Here is a 20,343-nt window from a genome sequence, read left to right as displayed (position 1 = left end):
CTCCGGGCAGTGGGACGCGCACGTCCGGGCCGAGATCCGCGCCTCGCTCGCTCGCTCGCAGGGGCGGGCTCCGGGCCCCGCGGGGAGCTGGCCGGGCCGGGGCCGCTTGCCCGGCGCTGAGCGGCCCGCGCCTCGCCCCAGGCTCCCTAGGAAAGAGCCCCGGAGGCCGCGGTGCGGTTGGGGGCGCGATGGGAGGGCGCGGCGGGGCCTGTTTGCCTCCCCCCGGCAGGGCTCCAGCCCCCCAAAGCGCCTGCTAACGTTGTTAAAACAGCCCCGTCCCCGCCGCCCCGGGGCAAAGGGATCAGCCCCCGGGAACCTTCCTAGCCACCTTCACCGCGGCGCTGACGGCTGCCCCCAGCAAGGCCAGGCTGGGGTAATAAAAGGGAGCAGGGTTTGCTTGCCCCGGCCTATACCATAGGCCTGGCAAGGACAGCCAGAGGGCTAGTATTATGTATAATGCTCGGTATTGCGGGACCTGGCTCGTTGGAGGGGCTATACGGAGAATGCTCAACCAGGGCCGACAATCCCCAAACCGGGGGTATATTATTAAAGGCCCTACTGGGTCAGACCAAGCGTCCATCTAGCCCAGTATCCTGTCTTCTGCCAGGGCCAGGTGCCCCAGAGGGAAGGAACAGAACAGGGAATCCTCAAGTGATCCATCCCCTGTCACCCATTCCCAGCTTCTGGCAGACAGAGGCTAGGGACACCATCCCTGCCCATCCTGGCTAATAGGACCTATCCTCCATGAATGCATCTAGTTCTTTTTTGAACCCTATTATGGTCTTGGCTTTCACAACATCATCTGGCAAGGAGTTCAACAGGTTAACTGTGCATTGTGTGAAGAAATACTTCCTTTTGTTTGTTTTTAAATTACGTTTCTCATAATTAGATTCACCAAGCCAGTTACAAAACAGATTTTCCAATAAGTTACTGGTTACCAAGAAGCCAAAATATGGTTCCCTTCAAGCAATCCAGCCTTTGGCCCCCACCCAGACAGCCAAGTCTATATAGTGAAGGTTACTTAAAACCTATTCACCATATATAAAGTTTTACCAGCCCCAAGAGACAAACACATTACCCACTAGGGCAATGAATATTTCCAAACTTACCCCAAAACACACTTATAGTCAATTCTTATTAACTAAATCTAAGATTTATTTTAAAAGAAAAGAAAGTTACTATGGAAAGAGTTCCATACCTCTCTGGGGGAGGGAACTCCAGTTATTAGGAAGAGACAGGTAATAGCTATGGGGGATTCGATCATTAGAAAGAGATAGCTGGGTTTGCGGTGACCTGGCGAACTGCATGATGACTTGCCTGCCTGGTGTGAAGGTTGGGGAATCTCTCGAGACATCTAGACAGACTTATGTGTAGTGCTAGGGAGGAATGGGTGGTGGTGGTACATGTAGGTACCAATGACATAGGGAAGGATAGGCGAGAGGTCCTGAAGGCCAAATTTGGGCCGCTAGGTAAGAGACTGAAGTCCAGGACCTCCATGATCGCATTCTCTGAAATGCTTCCAGTTCCACGCTCAGGGTCAGTTAGACAGGCAGAACTGCAGGGTCTCAATGCGTGGATGAGGCAATGGTGTAGGCAGGAGGGGTTTAGATTTATTAGGAACTGGGGAAACTTTTGGGCAAGGAGGAGCCTATACAGGAAGGATGGGCTCCACCTAAACCAAAATGGAACCAGATTGCTGGCGCTTAACATTAAAAAGGTCGTAGAGCAGTTTTTAAACTAAGGGCTGAGGGAAAGCCAGTAGGTGCAGAGGAGCACGTGGTTTGGACAGAGACATCCCTTAGGGGAGGATCTATTAATGGAGATTCTCTATATCCTTGTAAATCGGACAGAATGGAAGATAATAAAATATGGGTATGATAGATGAGAAACAGTCAAATGAAAAAGAGTCCCATTCAATTACATGATGTAATGTCAGACACCTACAAAGTGACAGATTTTTAAGTGCTTATACACAAATACTAGAAGTCTAAATAATGTGGCTGAACTAGAGTGCCTCATATTAAATGAGGATATTGATAGAATAGACATCACAGAAACTTGGTGGAATGAGGATAATCAATAGGACATAGTAACACCAGGGCACAGAATATATCTGAAGGACAGAACACGTCATGCACTGTATGTGAAAGAAAGCATAGAATCAAATGAAGTAAAAATCTTAAATGAACCAAACTGTATCATAGAATCTCTATGGATAGTGATTCCATGCTCGAATAATAATATAGTAGTAGGGGTATACTACTGACCACCTGACCAGGATGGTGATAGTGACAGTGAAATGCTCAGGGAGATTACAAAGGCTATAAAAATACAAAATTCAATAATAATGGGGGATTTCAACTTCCCCATATTGACTGGGTGCATGTCACCCCAGGACGGGATGCAGAGATAAAGTTTCTTGGCACCTTAAATAACTACTTCTTGGAGCAGCTAGTCCTAGAACCCACAAAAGGAGAGGCAATTCTTGATTTAGTCCAGTGGTTCTCAAACTTTTGTACTGGAGACCCCTTTCACATAGCAAGCCCCTGAGTGTGACCCCCCCTTATCAATTAAAAACCACTTTTTTATATATTTAACACCATTATAAATGCTGGAAGTAAACTGGGGTTTGGGGTGGAGGCTGATAGCTCATGACGCCCCATGTAATAACCTCGCAACCCCCTTGAGGGGTCCCGACCCCCAGTTTGAGAACCCCAGATTTAGTCCTAAGTGGAGCACAGGATCTGGTCCAAGAGGTAAATATAGCTGGACCACTTGGTAACAGTGACCATAATATAATTAAATTTAACATCCCTGTGGCAGGGAAAACTCCACAGCAGCCCAGCATGATAGCATTTAATTTCAGAAAGGGGGACTACACAAAAATGAGGAAGTTAGCTAAACAGAAATTAAAAGGTACGTACCAAAAGTGAAATCCTTGCAAGCTGCATGGAAACTTTTAAAAGACACCATAATAGAGGCTCAACTTAAATGTTTACCCCAAATTAACAAACATTGTAAGAGAACAAAATATGTGCCACCGTGGCTAAACAACAAAGTAAAAGAAACAGTCAGAGGCAAAAAGGCATCCTTTAAAAAGTGGAAGTTAAATCCTAGTGAGGAAAATAGAAAGGAGCAGAAACTCTGTTAAATGAAGTGTAAAAATATAGTTAGGAAGGCCAAAAAACAATTTGAAGAAAAGCTAGCCAAAGACTCAAAAAGTAATAGCAAAAAATTTTTTTAAATACATCAGAAGCAGAAAGCCTACTAAACAACCAGTGGGGCCACTGGACGATGGAGATGCTAAAGGACAATAAGGCCATTGTGGAAAAAACTAAATGAATTCTTTCCATCGGGTCTTCACTGCTAAGGATGTGAGGGAGATTCCCAAACCTGAGCCATTCTTTTTAGGTGACAAATCTGAGGAACTGTCCCAGATTGAGGTGTCATTAGAGGAGGTTTTGGAACAAATTGATAAACAGTAATAAGTCACCAGGACCAGATGGTATTCACCCAAGAGTTCTGAAGGAACTCAAATGTAGAATTGCAGACCAACTATGTGTAGTTTGTAACCTATCATTTAAATCAGCTTCTGTACCAAGTGACTGGAAGATAGCTAATGTGACGCCCTTTTTAAAAAGGGCTCCAGAGGTGACCCTGGCAATTACAGGCCGGTAAGCCTGACTTCAGTACCAGGCAAACTGGTTGAAACTATAGTAAAGAACAAAATTGTCAGACAAATAGATTAACATAATTAGTTGGGGAAGAGTCAACAGTGTTTTTGTAAAGGGAAGACATGCCTCACCAATCTACTAGAATTCTTTGAGGGTCAACAAGCATATGGACAAGGGGGATCCAGTGGATATAGCGTACTTAGATTTTCAGAAAGCTTTTGACAAGGTCCCTCACCAAAGGTTCTTACGCAACGTAAGCTGCCACTGGATAAGAGGGAAGGTGCTCTCATGGACTGGTAACTGGTTGAAAGATAGGAAACAAAGGGTAGGTATACACTTTTCTTACCTCCTGTATAAAGAGGAAAAGACAACTGATTGTGAAATACTGTTAATTCAGATGAATTCAATACTGATGAAGTAGGATAAATAAAAAGCCTAAAAAACCTATTTGGAAAGGCACTGATTCTGCAAGATGTTCTATGCACGAGGACTCTTATGCCTATTGAAATCTACACGGGCACTGAGATTTGCCCAGGTGGAACAACTTGCAGTTTGGCTTGAGATTTTCTCTCCATGGATCAGAAACAGCATTAGTAGCTTTCTAATGAAGTGTGTTTGAACATGGTTCTTGCTGTAAGGAAGTTAACAATACAAATGTTAGTGTAGACTGCTCCTTAGATGCTGATCCTGCCAGTTGCTCATGTACATGCAGACTGCAGTGCCTGCACAGAGCTCTCTGTAAGCTCTTTAGAGCAGGGTCCATGTCATCTGTGTTTCTCCAGCCCCTAGCACAGTAGGAGCCCAATCCTGAATGAGGCTTCCACGTGCTTACCACAGAATAAACAACAGTACTAGAAGAAATTTTAGTTTCCTCGGGGGGCGTGTGTGGAATGTTTTTGAAGCTAGAGCCTACAGAGAGCAACTGTTTTTCAGTGCCCAACAGTAAAGGAAGGTCACTTCAAGTGGCTTTTATTTTAGAAATGTACACTGACAGTTTTCAGGGCTACCCGAGCTGGCTGGGGTGAATCACTACCTCACAGCAGGAGAGAGCCCTGTCTGTGGTCCAGCAGAGGAAACTCTCCCCAGCCACTGTTGGCGGGCAACATAGCTGCTCCAGGCTCCCCGAGCTTTCCTCTTCCCCTCTGGATAGAAAATTTACACACCCTGCTGTGTTACACCTATCTTCTGGATACCTGCAATGCTCACCAATCACCTACCTCCATGGACATAGTGTACCCCAGTTCACCACTTTTATCTCAGTTCAACATTCTCCTTAGCACAAGGCACTCTGTTAAACTTTAATTTCGTGTCTGTGTTTAAGATTAAGATTCAAAATAAAGGCAAGTAAAAGGATTTGGAAACATAAGATTACCGGTAAAAAAAACCCCTGTAAGATGCAAACTAGAGCCTGTACTTAAGTTATTGTCCAGGCCAATAAAGTATTTATCACCCAATGGTTAATCCTTCTCATGCTTGTCCAGCCCAGAAAGCTGAGGTCTACTGTTCATGAGAGACACATCCCTGCTGACAGAGCATTCCCTCCTGTAATGGATAGCCACTTGGGCCATTTCTTCTGCTCTGATACAGTCATAGGCTATTGTCCCTTAGTCCAAGAGGCCCCCCCGTCTCAGCGCTCTCCTGGGGTTCATTTTTCCTTGAGTATGCTCAAGGTTGCATCTTCCCCAGACACTAAATGTAGGCTGGCTCTAGGGATGTTCAGTGTTCTTATGTTGATTGTGTCAGCTCAGGTGATTGGTTTCACTCCAAACAGATCTGGAACAGAATATTCTGTACGTTCCATAACTCTCAAACTTTTACCTGTACAAACATCTCACAATAACTATGACAATCAGCTAGTTCTTAGCTTCAGCAGAGATTACACACAACCCCCTTCAGGGTACAATCAAGAAAATGGTTGGACACAGATGTAATAGTCCCCTCACGGCATGCTTAAGCATGTGTGTTACGTACACCACAGTTTTTTAAAGATTTCCCATTGTGTGTAAGACAGTTATATTATTCTAAACAGGGTCCAGATGGGCAACACATTATTCCATAGGAGGGTCCATGAGTACACTTTGAAAAGTGTCCAGAACTAAGATTTGATACATGCAGATAGAGACACATTCCCAGGTGCAAGTTAGTAGGAGAAATTTTATAACTGTGAAAAATATTCAAAAGGAGTAGATGCAACAGTACTACTTCCCGCAAAATTAGGACCAGACTGTGATACCTTAGTCATGTTAACGAGGACATTATTTCATAAATAGTCCTATTGAAGTCAGTGGGACTACTTACAGATACAGATGCTAGGTGCTTTTTACTTTGAATAAGATAAGATTTTGGCCCTAACTGAGTTAACACACTTACCTGAGGTCAAGAAGAAAAATTTTTTTGTGGAGCTCTACAGCAACTCATGCATGAAATGATTTAAATCACTGCTACTTTTATATGGATACACCAACCTCAAAGGAAGACTCTCTGGGTAGCATCTTTCTCATCTTAAGTCTTTTTCAAAGCCAACTTCAGATATTGGACACACAACTATATTTGAAGAATTTAATTAATTGAAACTCTGATTCCACTTTTCTACCCTCTTTCCCACTAAAGATAGGACAGCAGTATAAAGGAGTAAGTCACTGTAGTTTTCAACTGCTTCTATGGGTCTCCAGTAGATACTTCAACATACGTTTGTACTGTTTGATATTAGAATCTATTACTGGTTACAAGTTACATATACAACTGCACTCTGCTTGAGAGAAACTGTTTGGCTGAATTTTATTACACACTACAATGCAAGATATTCTGTTGACACTATATGAAGTTAACATAGATGCCTGTTAAGTATTAACAGTGATTCATTTAAGTTAGTTGTATCCATGCTACTTGGTTTCTTCTCAGTAGAATGAGGATTTATTTTTCTGGGTCCTCTTTCTTTTTCTTGTGACGTGATCAGAAATGGTTTTTAGTCAGTGGCTGGAGGTTTGTACCAGTGATTCCATTTAGCTCCTCAAGAATGTGTTTTTCCTTCTGATACATCTATAAGGGTGGGGGAAAAAACTCAATAAGAATGCTCATTTTCCCTTCATGTACATTCTTTATAATTTTAAGCAATAGACTTTAAAATGCTGTTCTAATCCAAAAAATAAACTATGTAAAAATGGCAACTTCTTACTCAACAGATCTGCCCGTGTGTGAATTCAAAGTCATAACAGATGAGTTATGGACAAAAGTAACCGCAGAGCCAATACAGTTAAGATGAAGTTAGCGGGATTCTCTTCATGCAACTGAGTTGCACAGGTGTCACGTTGGACAATTTCACCAGCAGAAAATAAGTACTGTGATGACCAAGTGAGAAGAAAAGAGCCCAATTTGAGTCTGCAGAGCTGGCAGTCAGGAAACCATGTCTTTGCCGGACATCCACCCACACATCTGATACAGAATCAGTGAGACATCATAAATCCAGAACCCACTATACCATATTTACAGTCACATTTCTGACCAGAACTGCACTTTACAAGAATGGGCACTAAAACTGCATCATACCTTTTCTTTTAAACACTTGCTTACATGAGAAATGTTACCGATGAACTCAATAAGACATCGCACATGAGCACACAGAGATTCACATGGATAAGCATTTACAGGACTGGGCTCTTACACAGACCCTTTCATTCAAGGATTTCAAAGCACTTTTAGTGCTCAGTCCTTCCAGATACACAGTACCCTTGTGAGGTGCTGACTGTCCTTAGTTCCCACTGATTGCAGTCACATTTACCTATGGTTCATTAAGAAAACTGGAGATATGGCTGCAGGCATGCAACTTCTGCCTATGATCTTGTCATCTCTCACAAACTAAGCTAGGTTGAGCCTGGTCAGTAATCGTATTTGAAACCAAAGGAAATCCAGGCAATGGTGGCTACTTCTGCTGCAAGAGACAATTCTTCCCTCTGAGTAAGTATCCAAATAATCCCCCAAACTGGAGTTAGGGCATTGGGCTGTTGGAGGTCCCAATTTTCAGAAAAGATGTAAAAAGCAGGCCCTGATTAGATGGGTTATTAAACAGCTCATAAGGCTTTTTCCACAAGAAAAAGGTGTTAATCCTGATGTTCTGGCAAGATTCCAATGTGGTTTATTACACCTGCTTATGGGAGGTAGTATACATATTCCAGTTATCAGAACAGGAAACCTGGCATACCTCGTGTGGCAAGGCACCTTCGTCTCACCAGCCTCAGCACTTCTCCTTTTGGCGAGACGGGCATGGGGTAAATCAACCCATCTGCCACACTGGGGGCAGTCTTTGTCTTCCCCCTTCTGTGTTCCTTCGGCCGTATTTTCTGGGTAGGCCTCAGGGAGGTCTAAGGGGTGTTCCTCCAACAAACAGAAGGAACTATTTCACTAGACACTAATACAAAGGGAGATACTTTCCCCCATCTCCTTGTTGGGGTGGGATATCATCCTGTGGTTTGCCCTGGGGAGTCAGTCCTTCCCCTGGCAGGCGCTCAGGCTTGTCTTTTCTGTATGGGAAGGAGCACAGTCTCTGCTCCTGGAGATGCTTATTTCCTTGCTGCCACTAGCTTAGTAATTGTCTGCCAGCATGTGTCCTCCTGCTTTCTCTCAACAGGGGAGTGGCTTTAAAAGGTCTCAGGCAGCCCTTAGGTAACCCCTTCTCAGCTGATAGGGCAGAGGACCTTTAACATTCTAGAGCTTACATATCTGCCTTCCCACACCCTCTTGCAGCCATCTGGCCTGACTTTCATAGAATATCAGGGTTGGAAGGGACCTCAGAAGGTTATCTAGTCCAACCCCCTGCTCAAAGCAGGCCCAATCCCCAATTTTTCCCCCAGATCCCTAAATGGCCCCCCTCAAGGATTGAACTCACAACCCTGGGTTTAGCAGGCCAATGCTCAAACCACTGAGCTATCCCTCCCCTCACTAACTTTGTCATACTAGGTTCTGTTCTCTAAGTAGCCTTCTGTGTGAACTTGCACAAATAGTTAAAACTCTGTCTGTTTTTACATCTGTAAAATTAGGATAACACTGTTGAGATGCTCTGATGGACAGCTAAACATAATTGCACAGCATTATTTCCTAAAATTCCCGCTATAGTGTCAATTAGATATTTTTTTAAACCACTTCTTTTTCTAAAGTATTGTAGCCTTGCAGTGTTATACGGCTGCTGTGCAGATTCCTGCCCCATGGAGGCACAGTTGTGTCTCCACAGTTAAAGTTGAAAGCCCTGTTTTTGAACCCACTACCCTTTTAAACACAGATGTAGTTCTTGAGGATTCTCTAAGATGAAAGGCACTATTAGAACTTTGCACTGTTACTTTCATGGTTTGAATGTATGTGTGAATGACTGGCTGCAAAGTGCCCCGAGAGCATCAGGATTAGAAGGTTATACTACAATATGTATGAAGAGTCAGGAAAATGTCTCTGCATTTACAATAAGGTTTTGAATTTGATGTACCATCACTAGTGTACTTCGGGCATTCTTAATACATCTATCTCAGCTTAGGTAAGGACATCCTTTTACCTGCTCCCAGTCCGCTTCTGTGTTGTGCCGGTACCCCAGCAAATGGCACAGCCCATGAGCTGCAGTCACCTGTCCAAGGAAACAAAAATGGTTTTAGTATTTTACAAATCTCTAAACATTTATTCATGTGTGCATCACTGTAGTATGTAGGTGCTGTCTTGCAATATTTAGCACAGTTCTTCACAAAGAAAGTGACAACAATAAAGTTAAGGAGTACTTGTGGCACTTTTAACTACTTTTACTAGACAGTACATGAAGATCAAGAGTCTAATGCACATGGTCCTTGCATACCTTGGACTGAGATGGGAAGAGGGGGCAAGAGCAGAAAAACAGCAAGAATGACTAACTTTAATCGTATGAATATAGTCTAGCTTTCTCATACGTTGTCAGCTGTATATATTCTATTGCTTTTGGGAAACCTTCAGAGGAAAACCAGTTAATACTCCAAAAAGTACAAGAACAGGTTATATCTAAAGTCACCAACCAAAAGAAAACTGAAATTCCAGAGGAAAGTGTTTGTAATAATAGCCTCCTCTGACAAGTCAGCCAGAAGTTTGTCTTCAACCTCTTGTCCCCAAAAAGGACATTTTCAAATGGTAAAATATCTTTCTCTATGGTCAAGTCCAAGAAAATACATCTGCTGCTAATCAAAATAACCCAATGGGTCACTGGGAACACAACCCCATCTCCTGCTCTAATCTTCAAAAGTTATCAGTCTCAGCAACTCCACTAATTTCAAATGGAACTATGCCCACTTATGGCACCAGTGGATCTGTGGTAATTTTCAGAGGCACTGAATAATACAGCTCCCACTCACCTCGATTAGAACTGTGGGCACTCAGAACCTTGGGGACAAGGGAGGGAATTGTTCTAGGACTTCAGTAAATCAAACTTATGTCCCCTGGTAGAAGCTGCATGAGGGTATACAAGAATAGGTTTCAATGAAGAAGCATTCTTGCCTTCAGCATCCCTTTCCTCTTTGGGGCAAAGCTCACCCTTTTCCTCTCCCCAAAACAGAGATGAAACAGTAAATAAAAAACAATTTTAAAGAGATCAGAAAGTTTAAGGCTTATGTCTACACTACAGAGTTTTGTTGGCAAAAGTAATGCTGTTTTAATTAAACCGCTATTTCATGACCACACTATGCTCCTTGTGTTGGCAGAGTGCATCCACATTAGCAGCTCTTGCATAGACAGAGAGCTGTGCATTGTGGGTAGCTATCCCACTATGCAACTGACCACAGGGTTCTTTGGGAAGGGTTTGCAATTCCTCATGGGGCAGGTACAGCGTCACATGATGCAGGTTTCTCAATCCCATCCTTCCATGGGCACCCTCCGAGATTGCCAGCAGCTTTTCAACTGAAGTGTGTGTGGGAAACTGTGTGTGTGTTGGGGGAGAGTGAGTGTGTCGGCTTGCTGTCTCTAAGTTCAGACAGCCGCCAGAAGCAACCAAGGTGGGGGGGGGGCGCAAGAGAGGGAGGGACACCCACACCCCCACCCACCCCTGCCTGTCTCTGTGTTCATAGCGTGGAAGAGAACAGCATTGCATGTTAATGATTTGCTCTTTGCTGCCTGAGCTGATTGGCATAGAATATTAGGGTTGGAAGAGACCTCAGGAGATCATCTAGATCAACCCCCTGCTCATGGCAGGACCAACACCAACTAAATCATCCCAGTCAGGGCTTTTTCAGCCGGGCCTTAAAAACCTCTAAGGATGGAGATTCCACCACCTCCCTAGGTAACCCATTCCAGTGCTTCACCACCCTCCTAGTGAAATAGTATTTCCTAATATCTAACCTAGACCTCCCTCACTGCAACTTGAGACCATTGCTCCTTGATCTGTCACCTGCCACCTCTGAGAACAGCCGAGCTCCATCCTCTTTGGAACCCCCCTTCAGGTAATTGAAGGCTGCAATCAAATCCCCCCCTCACTCTTCTCTTCTGCAGACTAAACAATCCCAGTTCCCTCAGCCTCTCCTCATAAGTCATGTGTTCCAGTCCCCTAATCATTTTTGTTGCCCTCCGCTGGACGTTTTCCAATTTTTCCACATCCTTCTTGTAGTGTGGGGCCCAAAACTGGACACAATTCTCCAGATGAGGCCTCACCAGTGCCGAAGAGAGGGGAATAATCACTTCCCTCAATCTGTTGGCAATGCTCCTACTAATGCAGCCCAATATGCCATTGGCCTTCTTGGCAACCAGGGCACACTGCTGACTCATATCCAGCTTCTCATCCACTGTAACCCCTAGGTCCTTTTCTGCAGAACTGCTGCTTAGCCAGTCGGTCCCCAGCCTGTAGCAGGGCATGGGATTCTTCCGTCTTAAGTGCAGGACTGCACTTGTCCTTGTGGAACCTCCTCAGATTTCTTTTGGCCTAATTCTCCAATTTGTCTAGGTTTCTCTGGACCCTATCTACCTCTCCCCCCAGCTTAGTGTCATCTGCCAACTTGCTGAGGGTGCAATCCATCCCATCATCCAGGTCATTATTAAAGATGTTGAACAAAACTGGAACTTCCCAGAGCTTTGAAAAGGGAGGGGCACATGCCTGTGTATCAGCAGTGCAGGGTAGCAGAGTTCAAAACAGTGAGCAGAGTGGTCACGGCAGGCATCGTGAGATACTGGGAGAGGCTAGTTATGGCAATTTAATGAATGGCAGTGGCAGGGCACGTGACGTGCTGGCCACCGCTTCCCACAGATTCCATTGGCGGGAACGGCGAACCGCGGCCACTGGGAGCTGCAGATGGTCAACGTAAACAAATTGTCTTGTGGCCCGCTAGAGGATTACCCTGACGGGCTGCAAGTTGCCCACCACCGGTCCACGCTGATACTTTGTCGCTTTAAGTTTGCCGCAAAAAACTTTATGCCTCTCATTGAGGTGGTTTTATTTTGTCGCTAAAAAGGGGCAGCTTTGTCATCAAAAATGGCATTGCCGTGTGTACACCTCCACTGTTTTGCCTCTAAAAGCTGCCTTTTGCTGACAAAACTCTGCAGTGTAGACAAGGCCTTAGACCGCAAGACCAACATGGGGACCTGCAGCAGGGATTGAAAGCCATGACACTATGTTTAAAAGAAAAGGAGGACTTGTGGCACCTTAGAGACTAACAAATTTATTTGAGCATAAGCTTTCATGAGCTACAGCTCACTTCATCGGATTTCCATGCAACCGATAAAGTGAGCTGTAGCTCACGAAAGCTTATGCTCAAATAAATTTATTAGTCTCTAAGGTGCCACAAGTCCTCCTTTTCTTTTTGCGAATACAGACTAACACGGCTGCTACTCTGAAACTTATGTTTAAAAGGTGGATCAAACTTATTTTTAAAAGTATCTTGCTAAGTCCCTGAATTCCCTATCCATGATTTTATTGCCAGAAGTTACCATTAAGATCACCTAGTCTGTCCTGTATAATAGGCTATAGAATTTCACCCAATAATTCCCAAACCAAGTCCATAAGTTTTTGGTTGAGGTACAGCATCTCTTTAAACACAACTCTAAATCAAGAGTGAATGTCAAGTGATGCACTACATCTATTGTTAAGTTGCTGTAAGCCAAATATGCACCTTTTTTCCAGCTGGCACTTCTCTAGTTTCAGCTTTCAGTCGCTGGATCTTGTTATGCTTTTGTCCATTAGATTATAGAGCTCTCTACTAACAAAATTTCTCTTCACTTTGTTAAGATAAACGGATTGAGTTCCTTGAGTCTATCACTATAAGGCAGGTTTTCTGATCTTTAATCATTCTTGTGGCTCTTTTCTCAGTCTTCTCCAATTTACCAACATCTTCCTTGAATTGTGAACACCAGAACTGGACAGAGTGTTCCAGCAGCGATCGCACAAGTACCTAATAGACAGGTAAAATAACTTCTTGACTCCTACTCGAGATACCTTTATTTATGCGTCCAAGGATTACATTAGTCCTTTTTGCCAGTGTCACACTGGGAGCTCATGTTCAGATGATTATCCACCAAAACCCCCTATCTTTTTCAGAGTCACTGCTTCCCAAGATAGAGTCCTCCACTGAATAAGTGTAACCTACATTCTTTGTTCCTTGATATATACATTTATGTTTAGCTTTATACAACACATATTGTTTGTCTGTGCCCAGTTTGCCAAGTGATCCAGACCAGGCTAAGAGGTCAAGTCACCTCTGAGCCCATCTTATTCCACAGCTAATATCTAGAGATGCTTAGCTCCCATTACTTTCCTAGTTTTTCAGAGTTATATTTTCTTGTTATATTGTATTTAAAAATAACCCTTATATGGACAAAGAGAACCACACTAAGTAAAGCAGAACCTTTACTGTTGATGGAAGTTACTTTAATTCAGCTCAGACAGAGAAGCAACCGCTCCTGGGTAAGTTATGGCAGCTGTGTTGCTTCTGCTCCTTCGTGTGAGCAGTTTCTGCTGTTAGACTGTTGATCAGACCTGCTTGCTGCTCAGCCTCTACAGTGAATCTATGGAGTATAGCTCCTAAACTGTCTTTTAATTCCCCACAACTACCCCTCACTGTAGATTAATTCCCAGCCCTCAAGGTAGCCGAGGTGACATTCTCTTCATTTTATTCATCACTTGTAAGTTTTCTTGACTTAAGTTCAACTGATCCTTTGGTTATTCACAAAAGTATTATTCTACCTCTCAGTCTTTCCTCCAAAGTTGTAACAGCACAGAACACAGTTACCAGAGACATCCTAGCCACATTTAAGAAAAGACTGCAATTAGAAATGTGTTTTAACATGATTTCATGCTTACATGGAGAACATAAATTTAAATTCCTTTACATTATAGGTTTGGGATTCAGAATATTTTTCTGTAGATGAATCTTTACAATGTCCATAAACTGGCAAAAAATCCCCCCCAACAGTGAATATTAGCATTGTTTCAGCTGTGGTTCCTAAATCGAGTCTGTGAGGAGAAATCTGTATTAGTAAGCAAACACTTACTGTAAGAATGCTGTAGTAATCCTCCCCATTTTCTTGGCACTGCTGATAGATATACTCTACTCCTAGGAAAACATCACCAAGATTGTATTCGTCTCGAAGACTAGGCTGAGGCAGCTCACCTGCTTTCAGATTCTGAAATACAGAAGCCCTTCCAAAAGTTAACATAGGTGAGAATATGGTTGTACAGAGTACTTTTCATCCTCAGGGCTTCCCAAAGTTGTTACAAAGTAATGAGCTAGGCACTGATACAGCAATGGTGGTTCATGCAAATGGAACCTTAGACACTAAAGGCTTTTTACTGACAGAGGAAATTTGCTAGGGGCTCTTTAACTTCCATTAGGACAGTAACTGGAAATGGACAGAAAGGGACTTGGATTTGACTGTATGATCCAAAGGATGAATCACTAGCTGTGAAACATTTGCTATGTGCAGTGTCAGGCAACATGTATAGGTCCAGCACCTAGTGTAAAATTTACACATGTCCTTGACTTGCTTAGGGTAGGCTGACACAGCCCATGGCACCAAGCCTCCTAGCCCAGGTTGACAGACTTGGACTAGTGGGACTTGCACTAGCACTCTAATAAAATAGCGGTGTTACTCCCAGGGGAATTCTGCACCAAAAAATTAAAAATTCTGCACATAGTATTTCAAAATTCTGCATATTTTGTGTGTCAAACATAAGAACGGCCATACTGGGTCAGACCAAAGGTCCATCTAGCCCAGTATCTTGTCTTCCAATAGTGGCTAATGCCAGGTGCCCAGAGGGAATGAACACAACAGGTAGTTATCAAATGATCCATCCTGTTGCCCATTCCCAACTTCTGGCAAACAGAGGCTAGGGACACCATCCCTGCCCATCCTGGCTAACAGCCATTGATGGACCTATCCTCCATGAATTTATCTAGTTCTTTTTTGAACCCTGTTAGTGTCTTGGCCTTCACAACCTCCTCTGGCAAAGAGTTCCACAGGTTGACTGTGTGTTGTGTGAAAAAATACCTCCTTTTCTTTGTTTTAAACTTGCTGCCTATTAATTTCAGTTGGTGGCCCCTAGTTCGTGTGTTATGAGAAGGCGTAAATAACACTTCCTTATTTACTTCCTCTACACCAGTCATGATTTTATAGATCTCTACCATATCCCCCTTAGACGTCTCTTTTCCAAGCTGAAAAGTCCCAGTTTTATTAATCTCTCCCCATATGAAAGCCGTTCCATACCCCTAATCATTTTTGTTGACCTTTTCTGAACCTTTTCCAATTCCAACGTATCTTTTTTGAGATGGGGCGACCACATCTGCACGCAGTATTCAAGATGTGGGTGTACCATGGATTTATATAGAGGCAATATGATATTTTCTGTCTTATTATCTATCCCTTTCTTAATGATGCCCAACATTCTGTTCGCTTTTGTGACTGCTGCTGCACATTGAGTGGATGATTTCAGAGAACTATCCACAATGACTCCAAGATCTCTTTCTTGAGTGGTAACAGCTAATTTAGATCCCATCATTTTATATGTATAGTTGGGATTATGCTTTCCAATGTGCATTACTTTGCATTTATCAACATTGAATTCCATCTGGCATTTTGTTGCCCAATCACCAAGTTTTGAGAGATCCTTTGTAGCTCTTTGAAGTCTGCTTTATACTTAACTATCTTTAGTCATTTTGTACCATCTGCAAATTTTGCCACCTCACTGTTTACCCCTTTTTCCAGTTCACTTATGAATACGTTGAATAGGACTGGGCCCAGTACTGACCCTGGGGGACACCATTATTTACCTCTCTCCATTCTGAAAACTGACCATTTATTCCTACCTTTTGTTTCCTATCTTTAACCAGTTACCAATCCATGAGAACACCTTCCCTCTTATCCCGTGGAAGCTTTCTTTGCTTAAGAGGCTTTGGTGAGGGATGTTGTCAAAGGCTTTCTGAAAATCTAAATACACGATATCCACTGGATCCCCTTGGTCCACATGCTTGTTGACCCCCTCAAAGAATTCTAGTAGATTGGTGAGGCATGTTTTCCCTTTACTAAAACCATCTTGACTCTTCCTCAAATTATGTTCATCTACATGTCTGACAATATTGTTCTTTATTATAGTTTCAACCAGTTTGCCTGATACTGAACTCAGGCTTACAGGCCTCTGAGGCCTGTAATTGCAGGGATCACCTCTGGAGCCCTTTTTAAAAATTGGCGTCACATTAGCTATCCTCCAGTCATCTGGTATGGAAGCTGATTTAAATGATAGGTTACAGATGACAGTTAGTAGTTCTGCAATTTCACATTTGAGTTCCTTCAGAACTCTTGGATGAATACCATCTGCTCCTAGTGACTTATTACTGTTTAGTTTATCAATTTGTTCCAAAACCTCCTCTAATGACACCTCAATCTGGGACAGTTCCTCAGATCTTTCACCTAAAAAGAATGGCTCAAGTTTTGGAATCTCCCTTACTTCCTCAACCGCGGCCCCACTGATTGTTTAGCAGGCCTCCTGCTTTTGATATACTTAAAAATTTTTTTGCTATTACTTTCTCAGTCTTTGGCTGGCTGTACTTCAAATTCTTTGTTGGCTTTCCTAGTTATATTGTTACCTTAATTTGCCAGAGTTTCTGCTCCTTTCTATTTTCCTCACTAGGATTTAACTTCCACTTTTTAAAGGATGCCTTTTTGCCTCTGACTGCTTCTTTTGCTTTGTTGCTTAGCCATGGTGGCTCTTTTTTGGTTCTCTTACTATGTTGTTTAATTTGGGGCATACATTTAAGTTGAGCCTCTATTATGGTGTCTTTAAGTTTCTGTGCAGTTTGCAGGGATTTTATTTTTGGTACTGGACCTTTCAATTTTTGTTTAACTAACCTCCTCATTTTTGTGTAGGTCCCGTCACCTCACTAGCTCCTGAGCCCATGCTCCAGTCTGTCCCCACCACTAGCCATTCTGAAGCCCCGCCTCTGACCCCAGCAATCCTGCGTGCCCCACTCTGTCCTAACCTGGATCTGCAGGCAGTGTGTTGTGATGAACTCTACTCCTGGGGGAATTCTGCAGTACTGGGCATAGAATTTTGTATTTTCCTGCATAAAATACATTTTGCCTAAGAAGTGCTGCAGTCCTGCCTTTTGCCCACCAGAGGATGCTGTGGCCCCAGAACAGCAGGCACGAATGCAGCGATATAAAGGAATTGTGTGTGTCCGCTGATGTGCAGAAGTCCCCCAGGGGTACTTCTGTCAACAGTGCTTTGAAGTTGCGGCTTTGGCGGGAGGTCAGGCTCGGAAGTCTATCCCACTTCCCTAGACTTCAGAGCCCAAGCTCCTGCCTGGGCCACAACTTCAGAGCACTATCTTTAGAGTGCTAGCACCAGCTCCGCTAACCTGTCTGTCAACTCTGACTACAAGGCTAGCTCCCACAGGCTGTGTAGACATGCCATTTTAGGCCAGAGTTCTGCTACATAAATACCACCACCTTTAGATGTCAACATAGCACAGCTACTAAAAACTAGATCTGAATGTGACAAAAACGGAGGAATTCTTTAGCTAGTTATTGTTTACCTAGGAAATATTTTGGCTACTCCTATGAACCTAGGTGAGCAATTATACTGTTCTCATATCAGCAGAAATCAAATGGGATCCCAAAGTGTTTAAACATGTACATTTGATGAAAAAGTTATATTTCCAATGCCTTCTCTTCCTATACCTCGTACCTGATGGTAGCCGAATGTGTGAGCCTGTACCTTTTTTCTTTTAAATCTTGTCTGCCTTCCTTCCATAAGAGAGCAACAGAAAGACATTTAGATATTATCAACAAGTTACCTAATTTAAATAATCAAAATCCCTACTGGTTACTTTGAAGATTTAAACAACACTGACAAAAAAAAAGGGAAAAAAGCAGGAACATAAGAATGGCCCTACTGGGTCAGACCAATGGTCCATCTAGCACAGCATCCTGTCTGCCAACAGTGGCCAGTGCCAAGTGCTTCAGAGGGAATAAACAGAACAGGTACTCATCAAGTGAACCATCCCGTTGTCCACTCTCAGCTTCCCAGTAGTGACACGTTAACTGCTGCCAGCTGCCTTGTGGAAGTAGAATTCCTGAAATGCTGGGGAACAGGCCCTAAACGTATGTACAACTTTACTCATGGCTCTGTTTTCATGCATTTATGGTGCCATGCAAGGAAGAACATATAAAACAGCTAATGAGGATTGCTGAAGATGTTCTCAAAGACAATACCCTCTGAGAGCCCTGAAACAGGTCCCAAATCACCATCACGTTCCACAAAATGTCTAGGATCCCCTGAAGCACCACTAGGTCCTAGTGTATCATCACAGAGAGCCACTGCAATGAAATAGGATATCAAATTACTTTAGGATTTATTTAATAAGGGTTATGGTGTTTTCTCTAATGGCTTGCAAAGAAGTCAGTTGTGTCTGGCAGACCAAGAAAGTAGCTGTGGAAAGCAGAAGAAAGGAAAAAAACCAAAAAAAACAATTTTACCTCATGAAAAGGGAAGGAAAGCACATCGGTGGGGACATTTTGTTGCCTGTAGGTGCTATTGAGAAGTTGAATGTTTCTGTTACTAACGCAGATAATGCCCAGGTCGAACTGCTGCACGTGCAAAATCTTCTGAAGGATTTCTATTCTTCTGCGAAGTGGGATTCGCCTGAGGGGGATGACTTTCTGCAGATTTCGAATGACTAAACTCATCTCATTAGAAACTATTCAAGGGGGCCCTGCAAATTAATTTTAAAAAATGCATATTAGGCAGTGGTAGAAACTAATAATCCAGTAGCAGCCATGAGACACTACTGTAGCTTTAGAATCTGGGAAAGTGTAGACAAAGATATGGTGGAGGGTAAAACAGATAATTTTAGAAGCCAGCTTCTTTGATTTAGACAAAAAAACCCAGCCTATATAGCCTATTGCCAATCCTCTGAACCATCTAATCCCCATACCATTTCAAATCTAGAACAAATCAGTCCTATCGGTAACCAGCCTGGGTCTGTTCCATCACCTGCATTAGATAAGTTAAAGTTAGCAGGCAGCGGTCGACCGCAGGTTGGCAATCTCAGCAAATATGCTGGCGCATATGCCTGGAGGCTGAAACAACCCTCTCACCGTAGAGGTGGGCCCTCCAGGCCTGGCTTGACCTGCATAACCTGTGCAGGGTTACACGGCTCTCACCCACGGGGCCCGCAGGTCCGCGGCACAGAGCGAGGCCTCCTGTGGGGCGCTGTGCGTGGGGTACTGTGTGTGGCGCGCAGTCTGGGGGTGTGTGGGGGGCACTGTCTGTGGGGCGCTGTCTAGGGGTGTGTGGGGGGCATGCTGTCGGGGGGGTGTCTGTGTGGGGGGCACGCTGTCTTGGGGGGGTCTGTCCAGGGGGCGCTGTCCGGGGGGTGTCAGCCGGGGGGGTGTCTGGGGGGCGCTGGCCAGGGGGGGTGTCCGGGGGGCGCTGGCCGGGGGGGCGTTGGCCGGGAGTGTGTCTGGGGGGCGTTGGCTGGGGGGGCGTCCGGGGGGCGCTGTCCGGAGGGGGCGCTGTCCGGGGGGTGTGTCCGGGGGGGGCGTCCGGGGGGCGCTGTCCGGGGGGGGGCGTTGGCCGGGGGAGTGCCTGGGGGACGTTGGCCGGGGGGTGTGTGTCCGGGGGGCGTGTGTCCGGGGGGGGGCGCTGGCCGGGGGGTGTGTCCGGGGGGCGCTGGCCGGGGGGGGGCGCTGGCCGGGGGGGGTGCCTGGGGGGCGCTGGCCGGGGGGGGTGTGTCCGGGGGGCAGCGTTCACCTCTGGCGGCAGACCCTCCGGGGGCTCAGCGGGGGCCGGAGAGGCTGAGGCGGGGGCCGGAGCCCCTGGCGGGGGGCGGGGAGCGAGGCGGGGCCGCCCCGCGCTCTGGGACGTTCCGCGAGCGCCGGGGGGCGGTGCGGGGGGGGCCCGGAGGGGGGGCAGACTCCCGCCCAGGGCTGCCGGCCCCCCCGGAACGCCGCCCCTTTGCCGCACGCCGGGGGCCGCTCGCTCCGTGCACGGCGCGGCCCCGGGCCGAGAAAAGAGGCGCCAAAGCCCCCCCCCCCGCCGCTCGCGCTCACCGGGCCGGGCGGCGCCTCCGGCGGACGGTGCCGGGACGGAACCGAGCGGCACGGACCGGAAACCGGCGAGTCCCCGCCCCGCCCGGCTGGTGCGCACGCGCGGAGGAGACGTCCGGTTCCCTCCCCCCGGCACGGCGATGGCGGC

The 20,343-nt window shown here is 45.2% G+C and overlaps 1 protein-coding gene across 3 annotated transcripts; it reads right to left on the bottom strand.

Annotated features, from left to right (window-relative positions):
• Positions 1-5,970: 5,970 nt before the first annotated feature.
• On the bottom strand, positions 5,971-20,308 carry YBEY (ybeY metalloendoribonuclease). 3 transcript variants are annotated; one of them, XM_074968185.1, is made up of 5 exons: positions 20,199-20,308; positions 18,624-18,859; positions 14,145-14,276; positions 9,211-9,279; positions 5,971-6,713 (listed from the first exon to the last, which is right to left on the bottom strand). In XM_074968185.1, exons 2-5 carry the CDS (start codon positions 18,831-18,833, stop codon positions 6,627-6,629), a joined length of 498 nt encoding a protein of 165 aa, XP_074824286.1. In that variant the 5' UTR covers positions 18,834-18,859; positions 20,199-20,308; the 3' UTR covers positions 5,971-6,626. The 3 variants fall into 3 exon arrangements, 2 of the variants coding, with proteins under 2 accessions (XP_074824286.1, XP_074824285.1); XM_074968184.1 differs by lacking the exon at positions 5,971-6,713 and adding an exon at positions 7,677-8,045; XR_012641503.1 differs by lacking the exon at positions 5,971-6,713 and adding an exon at positions 10,028-10,121 and having other exon boundaries at positions 9,206-9,279.
• Between the last annotated feature and the right edge of the window lie 35 nt (positions 20,309-20,343).

Source organism: Natator depressus, chromosome 11 (assembly GCF_965152275.1).
Source record: "Natator depressus isolate rNatDep1 chromosome 11, rNatDep2.hap1, whole genome shotgun sequence".
NCBI lineage: Eukaryota > Metazoa > Chordata > Testudines > Cheloniidae > Natator > Natator depressus.
The sequence above is the reverse complement of the archived record's forward strand: the minus strand, read 5'-3'. Positions and strand labels throughout refer to the sequence as shown.